Source organism: Sitophilus oryzae, unplaced genomic scaffold (assembly GCF_002938485.1).
Source record: "Sitophilus oryzae breed Bouriz unplaced genomic scaffold, Soryzae_2.0 scaffold_1576_pilon_pilon, whole genome shotgun sequence".
NCBI lineage: Eukaryota > Metazoa > Arthropoda > Insecta > Coleoptera > Curculionidae > Sitophilus > Sitophilus oryzae.
Genome location: NW_022146254.1, coordinates 2,544,823 through 2,554,080, shown reverse-complemented (window position 1 = coordinate 2,554,080; position 9,258 = coordinate 2,544,823). Strand labels below are relative to the sequence as shown.

The window sequence follows — 9,258 nt, the reverse complement described above, 5'->3', positions numbered from 1 at the left end:
AAGGATAAAAGAAGTACCACCAGTAGTACTAGGTACCCTAATGGAAAGTACCCTTTCAGGACTGTTACGGAATTTTACACGATCGCCATTCGCTTTGGCATTAAAATGTGTGTAAGAGTACCAAATTTGAGAAAAAACCGGTTCAGCAATGTTCTTAAAAATAAAAAAAATATATTATTATTACAGTAACTTTTTCGAGAGGCACTTTAGGGGATATATCCATAGGAACTATTTGTTTTATTTTTATCTGCAGAATCACCCACCAAAGTTAGACACCCTGTATATTGGAATGCAAATTTTTTTCTATACAATAAATTTTATTGAATAAAACCCAAATTTTCTTTTCGCAGAAATTTATTTCTAATATTTACAAAAGTATAAAAATAAATAAAGGGTACATACAACAGGAAATATCGAAGAATATTAATTAATAAACTTATTTGTGTCAAGTCGTATTTGCCCACACATTAAACATCAATTTACACTACTATGTTAAATTTTGTTGACAAAATAATGGCAAAATAATAAAAACTACTTGATTGGCAACTCGATTTACAGGTGTTTGGTGATTAAGGTTGATTGTTTTAAGTCTTCTTTGTAATTATATACAATATGTTTTACCAAACGCGTTAAATAAATACTTTTTTCGCTTGAATAATGATTTAGTTAGATTTTACTGACTTTATTTTTTGTAATATAAATTGTTATTGATACTATTATAGACAGGGGTGTTGTCAAAGCGTATCCTAATTATTCTGAGGTTCACTTCATTGGGTGATACGGTTCTCTTGAAGAACTTCTGGAATCTAGTTGTTAGCAACCATAATTCGTTGTCAATCCATCTCAGTTCGGAAGCAAACTGGAACAGGTCTGGGTTGAAAGCCAGCAATCTGTAATTAAAAAATATATTTAAGTATTGATATAAAACCAAATGCATTGGTATTAAAATCCAAATTTTACATGGAAAAACAACAATAAGAAATAAAATTTGTGCATAACCGGTTTGTACAAACACAGTTTATGATATTATGACAATATAAATTAAAAGTCATTTGTGACATGCGATCTATTATTGAAAATAAAGAACTTTGAAGTGATTAAAAAGTCAGTCTATTATAATATTGTTTTCAAATGCGCTATCTATAAATGTTTGATGTATGTTTGTTGTAATGAATGTACTGTAATATATTATTATTCATACTCATACAGTGTATCAAAACAACTTTGTATTTACATTACTGGGCTAATTTGTAAACAGAGCTGCGATGATCTAGAAGCAAAATAATATGTATTGTAAGATAGTACTTTGGGTGACGAGTATCTGACACGCATCAGAAGATGATTACGCAAGGCGTTTCCTTTTATGAGCTTGTCTGTGCCTGAAAAGCCCGCTACGTGATGGATTCAAAAATCTGATTACTTTGTTGTCTCTTTACTTTTTGGTTGTCGTTGATAACTGAGTTTACAATTCTTCTCCATTGCGTTCTATTATGTGCTGCTTCCTCTCATTGATTCTGCATGCTTATCGTATATAGTAATCATGACTTTAACGCACTCACCGCTATCTTTTTCGAGAACCGATACGTTTGTGTCATGGTGGAACGATTTGATTCTTAAGAGTTGTCTAAGGTATCTCTGTTGCAACTTGTTTAATGCGTTCATGTGCCCAGGTTTCGCTTCGATATCGTGTCGATATTGGCTTTTTCCGAAATCAAACTGGCGAGATTCCGCTACATATTCCAATAGTTCTTCTTGGATTTTTATTTTTAGCATTGTTATGATTTTCCGGGGGAGTGCACATGCTTTTAGTTTTTTCGATGTTCAGCTTAAGGTCCAAAGCTTCGTATGCCCAGGTATATGTGTTCAGCATTTCTATAATTGATGAAACATTTTTGTGACTACAGCGCAGCGTAGTCATCAGCGAATTGAAGTTCTGTGATGAATTTTGTAAGTGTTTTTGCCCTGAGTCTTTTTATGTTGAACAGACTGCTATCGTATCTGTATCATTTTGCTCATTCCTCTTTCCTGCAGTTTGCTGTCCACTATAATGGAGGGCGCTACCGTGAATATGTTGAATAGGACTATAATAAGGCTAATACACATCCCTGCCGAACTCCTGTATTTGTTAGGATACATTGTGAGGCACCTCTCCGCTTTCCCATATGACATTGAACAGAGCCTTAAGGTGACTAATAAATTATTTACTTGCACACTTATAGATTTCCGCCGGGATGGCGTCACAGCCAGCTGATTTGTTGTTTTTAAGCCAAGTACATAGTCAAAAGAGTTGCTATAAGTCTCCCATAGCAGTGGAATTGGTACTCATTATTCCTAAAATCTAAGTAAGTTGTGATGTAAAAAAATGTGTTTTAAAGCATGTTACAAGAATTCTGATATATGATATATGAGGCAATATATTATACGAGTACGCCGCCTTTGATGCTGATGCGGCTTGAAAGCTAAAAAATCTTCATTATAAGAGTGAGTCCTTCTTAGATTTGGAAAAGGCATTTGGCACTGAGAACACACTGAGAATACCTCAGAGCAGTGATCGAAGCCCTTGCTTACAAAGTATCAAAACAGTATATTACAAACTCTGGGAAACCTATATAGAGAAATTACAGCAATAACTGGCTGATGATATTGTCTTAATTGCGAACAGCCGTGAAGAGGTACAATGATCAATAAAGAAGTATAATGCAATGAAGTGGGGCCTAACAATGTACCTACATACCGTTGTATCATGTACAAATATATGTACAATATACATGGACCATTGCAAACTGAATTTACTTATGTACAAAATGTTGTATGGGGCAGCCTCAGAGACAGATCCGATTTAAGTACGGGACAAAGCTTCCATAGAGTATAATATTATTTGGTAATACTAAAATAACAATACAGTATTGCATGTCTTGAAATGAAACAAAAATATGACATGAAACTTGATTTAAAGATCGAATTGTATTGCTTTACTAGTTAGATAAGATGCTTTCCATTAATGAGATAACATAACGATTAGGTACTAGAAGACTTAAATAACTTAAGGTATGTATTAAAATTAAAGTATAATATCAAAAGAGTAGAAAATAGTATTGAAAATATTAATATAATAAAGTCTCTTACTCTTGACGGTTGGTAATAGGATTCCAAGACGCCACTGAAGTTTCAGTCAGAGGGCTGAAGTATAAAGTATTATCATTGGGATTCAAAGCCAATCCTAATCCTTGTGATGATTTCCTTCCAGCCAAGGTTACAGGAATTTCTTCGAATTCAGCTGGTGGTCCCTTTGTTAATGTAGCAGTAGGTATACTGAAGATTCTGTAACAATAAATTAAATAAAGATTCAATTGTATTAATAACTTTTATTAGAGGTGTCCTTCAAAGCTCTGTGGGATCAACAGGAATATCTGATAGTTGAGAATGTTTGTTAAAATACAGTGAATTTAAATGAAATTAGTTGTTTGAAGTTAATTTTTTCTGGAATTATTGCGAATTAATGAAATTATAAATATCGGAAATACATATTTAAAGAAATTACAGATTTTAGGTGTGATTGTTTAAGTAACGATATACTCCAAAAAGGGTAACTATATATTAATCTCAACGATTTCCTTGTAGTTGATATCTAAATGATTTATAGTTAGTGCACATAGTAAAGTACAAGTGTCATTGTACTATTATTATATAAAGCTATGGTTAACCGCTAATTGTTAGGCATTTCGTAGTACTCAATTAATCATCTTGAAGATGATATTAATAAAACAGGTGCCGTAACTTATTAATAGTACTGGTACCGCAAAAACAGATAGGTATATTAGATTACAATAGGAAATACAATTCTGGGAATAAATTGAACGGATTTATGATTACTTGTATGACCTTTTTATGGTTACATGTCACTGATATTACGAGTGATTAGTTGAAAAGTACTGTAATTCTATCATTATGTAGTAAAATTGGAAATGATCGATTTACATAGTATTGTGAAGTTGCAATTACCCTAATGAACAATGCAGATTCTATTTTTAGTCCCTTATTATTTTTGCAGAGTTAATTATTAAATTATAGTTACGTACAGATATAAATAGTACTTAGTATGGATAAAATAGAAAAATTTGTTAGATTCAACTAACCGTAAAATGAGGACACTTTGAAAGAGAGTAAAATTTGATAATGATGGTTGATATTTTATAGTATTAATTTATATTTTAAAGCTTTTTATTAAACTATTAACAATAAATAATATTAAAACATTTAGAGAAGTCAGTAGAGAGGTTAGTAGTTTATTAACTACGGACTTAAAACCCCCCCAAGATTTTAAAAACTTAATCTATACTAATATATAAAATCCTTAAGTGACTGACTCAGTGATTAATCGCGATCCTGCTCAAACCACTCAACGTAAGAAGCTCAATTTTGGAATACAGGTTGACTCTAGGGTGTAGGGATTCGATAAGAAAGGATTTTTTGAAACTCCAGTTCCAAGGGGGTGAAACCACCCCTCAAATAATACAATATTTTTTATTTAAAAAACGGTCAAGTTTCCGAAAAAACACTTAAACACGTATATTTTATGCTTGCTTCATCCACGTTACCGTAGATGGAGCTAAGAAGGCTTAGGTAGGGTATATATAATAAATGAACAAAAATACGAGTAGCGGAAAAAGGGGCCAAAAACGTATATTTTATTTTGTTTTTTACATATTTTAAGATTTTTTAAAAATGTATACAGGGTGTTTCGGAAAATTTGGTCATTGATTAATCACGATTATTACTGCTTAATCACGGTTATTACTGCTTAAAGCGCTTGACGTAAAAAGCTGATTTTTGGAAAACGGATTGACTTTAGGGTATAGAGGTTCGATGTTTTATTTAAAAACCGGAGAGTTTTTCGGAAAAACTCTTAAACACGTATATTTTATTTTGTTGTTTTACATATTTTAAGATTTTTTAAAAATTTATACAAGGTGTTTCATAAAATATGACCATTGAGTAATCACGATTCTGCTTAAACTGCTTGACGTTTAAAGCTGATTTTTGGCAAACAGATTGACTGTGGGGTGTAGAGGTTCGATAAGGAGGGGTTTCTAGAATCTCAAATTCCAAGAGGGTGAAAACGCCCCTCAAATATTACAAAATTTGTTATTTAAAAAACGGATAGTCTTTCGGGAAAACGCTGGGACACGCATAATATAATTTATTTTGTTTTTTACATATTTTGAAATTTTTTAAAAAATCATACAGCATACAGGGTATACAAATGATTAATCCGACGCGAACGAAGTCGCGGGTACACGCTAGTATATAATAAAAAACTCAAAGAAAATTGAAAAAGAAAAAAATCTTATGTATAGTATGTCCAACGAGAAAATACATCATAATGACAGTGGTCTGTTATTTTAATTCACAAGTAAATTGTATTATCAGTTACATTTTGGATGTTTCTCGTATATCAGAGCCTTTTTAATAAAATGAAATACGTTCACATTATTTTGGTACAATGTAACTTGTTTCAAGTGACTAATTTTAATAAAAAGATCATATCGAGGTTCTTCCCCTAAAATTTTTTAAAAACACATAAGAAAAGTGGTTACATAGCTCTCTTAGAAACTGCTTATTTTTTCGATTTTTATAAAGCAGAGACAAACACTTGATGAAAAATTAAGTGTTTTTATTGTGTAAATAAATTTAAACCCAGGGATTTTGACTTACTTGATATACGATAAATAAGTTTAATTAATTGTTTAATAGATTGGAAATATTACCTATCAGTAGCTAATGGCTGGTAGAACACTGTTGCCAATTTAGGCGAATGAGCTAATCCTACTATGCCATCGGGAAGAGTAAACGATTCCTGCGTAATAGTATAGGTAGCAAAGTTAGGATCAGGAAACATGCTGGGATGAGTAACTCTCCACATAGTGCCTCTAAGACCGTCAAACACCAAGAGACCTGAAAAAACAGTTATTTTATTTGTAGGTACCTACCTATATGTTTTTATTGGATGACATTATTTAATAAACATTATTCAGGATTATATTATGATACTTGAGTACAAATGAGATAAACAAAGTTATAATAAACAACAACATTTATTTTTGCGAAAATTCCAACATTCTTCTAAAATCGGCATAGTTAATAATGTTAGATTAACGTTTTACAACAAATATTTATAATAGTGGAACTAGCTAAAATTAATCCATAGAACTACTATATACCGGGTGCGTCTCAAAAGAGGCTCACCCCTATAACTTTTTTTATTTTTTCAGTTCAGTCAAAAGAACTAGATTTGGTATGTTATTATATGACATAAATTGGGATTGATTGACGTATTCAATTCTTTTCTGTCACTTCCTGTTTCACCGGAAATTACTACAACTTTTGATTTTTAAATGGCACCCTCGATTTTTTTTGCTTTATTCGAAAGAAAATAACACTCTGATGACATATCATATGTCAACTTTTGACATTTTTGCATATGGTGTATTTGAAATTATAACTTGCGGTTCGTAACGAAAATTTGACTCGAAATACCAAGTGTGTGATATCAAATTATTCGTAAAAAAATGCTTTTTCCAAATATGCTAATGAGCCACCCTCGTTCCATTGGAATGAGATATAATTAAAAATACGATTTGAGCATTTTCTAACTGGCCAGGACAAGACACCAAAAACATTAGACGATCAAATCTATTTTTCCAAAGCTCCTTGATTAAGAATTAATGTTTTTAACATAGCCATGGCACTCTAGATTGAATTTGAAAATACTATTTTTTATTAAGCGAGAATGTCAAAAGTTGACTATGATATGTCATTCTATTCAGAATGTCATTTTCTATCGAATAAAGTATAAAAATAGCGAAGCCATTTAAAAATCAAAAGTTGAAGTCATTTCCGATGAAACAGGAAATGACCAAAAACAATTGAATACGTCAATACTAATTTGTCATATACTAATATACCAAATCTCGTTTTTTTATCTGAAGAAATAAAAAAGTTATAGGGGTGAGCCACTTTCGAGACGCACCCGGTATTTTTAGAATCAAAACAAGTTGTTTGAGCACAATTTCAATCTATACAAAAGTGCTTCGTTTGACCGTTAGAGGATATCAAACTTGAAAAAAATAACACATTTTTTAAGATATTTTAAAAACCGTCCGTCGCGTCGTTCCGATTTGAATGAGATTTTGAGTGTCTATATTTTGCTAAGTGCTTTAAAATTTGACTTATACAAAAATCAAGAAAAAGTACGGGAACCTTCGTACTTCTTCATTTTTGTGAAAGTCAAACGTTGTTTCGGAACACCCAAAATCTCATTCAAATTGGAATAACGGTTCTTAAAATACCTTAAAAAATGTGTTTATTATTTTCAAGTTTGATGTTTTCTAACGGACAAACGAAGTACTTTTGTATAGAGATAAATTGTGCCCAATGAACTTATTTTGATTCCAAAAATACATAGTAGTTCTGTATATTATTTTTATTTTATCAAGAGAGAGAGAGAGAACTTTGTTTTGTAATAAAAAATACATGTAATAACCAAAATCTGACTCAATGATACTACAGAGATAAGGATAGTTCGATTCCTATCTTCCTGCACTTCAGTTTTTTTACGTCATCTACTGACCGAGTTGAAGTTGGCGCTAAAGATTTTAGACAGTGACAGTTATTTTTGCATTTGACGGACGAGCGCACAGTGCGTTGGAAGATAAATTTAGCGGGACAAAAGCGTTTGGTTAGAAATAAGCCAAAAAATGTGTACTGATAAGAATAAATAGTAGACATTCCAATTGATACAAAAATGCATGAATATTCTTTGTATTTCGATACATTTTTATCAACCAAATTTGGTCGTTTTCTGCTCAGCAAGGCAGAGATCATACAAAAACAAAATATTTACAAGTGCTTATACATTTTATTAGAAAGCCAAATTATGTTGAAGATTGCCAAAGGTATGTACTTTTCTACTATACATATGTTATTTGTTAAAATCCTTCGTGCCTTTGTTCTACAGATATCAAACTTTCACTTTTTTTTTCAAATATCGATATATTGAATGATGTAGATCTTTTGAGTTACCAATAGGTACCAACACAGGTAGTCACAGTCACAGGGAGTTCAAGCTTAACAGGTGAATGCCCAAAAAGATTCATTTCAATCGGACAGTATAAAAACAAAACAACTCCATCAAAAGGCACTGAGTTTAAAAAATTGTCTTAGATACTTACTATATATGAATTTAGAATTACCGAGTGTTAAAATTAAAATTAAAATATCTATCTTATTTTCAAAATAAAATATATTTTTTAAAATAAATTTTAGAGGGTGTCACAAGATTACAAATTAATTAAAAAAAACTGCTAAAGAGTTTTTTGATATCATAATTTTATGTATTTGGCAATAGTTTACAATACGATTTTTGTGTGTCATGTACGAATAATATCATAGTTTTATTATCTTGTATTTATTTATTAATAAATTAAGTTGTTAATAAATAAATAAATTTAACCATATAGTTGCTATATATTAGACCATTTGCTACGTTCTTAGATTTTAAGTCCCAAACATTGCTCTGAGATTGTCTGCATTGAGATTTTGTCCCGCTAGAATAACCATCCGCCGCACTGTGGAGCGCTGGTCAGCGCGTGACGTAGCATTCCACGGCGACTACGACAGCGGCGATTTGACACGATCGAACAGTCCTTTAGAATATATACAGTCCTTGAATCTGACTTACCTGCTGCTACAGTATCAGCGACATAAACAAAAGCCGCATCACAAGTTCCTTGTACAGTCTCATCCACGATCAAATTAGCTAATAAGGAAGAGGGTCTAAGTACTCGTCTAGGAAAGTCAATCCTTCTAACTACTTGGTCGGTTTTCAAGTCGAACACCATTATTTTGGGATTACATATTCTTTGGAAGTCGTCTATTGACGTTATTACACCAGCATCTAATACCTACATTCCGTTACAACAAAATTAATACGGTTTGAATCAAAATGTCGACTAAAATAATTTATGAGATGTTTAAGTTTGAAAAGTCTTGGACTACTGGTAATAACTCAAATTTATTTTAAAATATTGTTGTTATTATTAAAAGTTAAACATTTTATACTTTAAATTAATATATGTAACAGAAAACAGTTATCAAGTTATGTACAACTGTATGACTGATAATATCTAAGAATAGAAATGTTTGATATACAACACCATTTTTATACAGGGTGGTCCGAATTGTATTCCGAAAACTTCG

General features: G+C 31.5%; 1 protein-coding gene across 1 annotated transcript in view; it reads right to left on the bottom strand.

Annotated features, from left to right (window-relative positions):
- Positions 1 to 336: 336 nt before the first annotated feature.
- The window catches only part of LOC115879132 (protein yellow), a 66,962-nt gene continuing 58,040 nt past the window's right edge, over positions 337 to 9,258 (bottom strand). Inside the window, exons 4-7 of the mRNA XM_030895795.1 lie at positions 8,741 to 8,963; positions 5,769 to 5,955; positions 3,127 to 3,321; positions 337 to 890 (exon numbers count right to left, since the gene is read on the bottom strand). Of these exons, the coding sequence (XP_030751655.1) occupies positions 683 to 890; positions 3,127 to 3,321; positions 5,769 to 5,955; positions 8,741 to 8,963 (813 nt within the window). The 3' untranslated portion in view covers positions 337 to 682. The remainder of the gene's footprint in view (positions 891 to 3,126; positions 3,322 to 5,768; positions 5,956 to 8,740; positions 8,964 to 9,258) is intronic.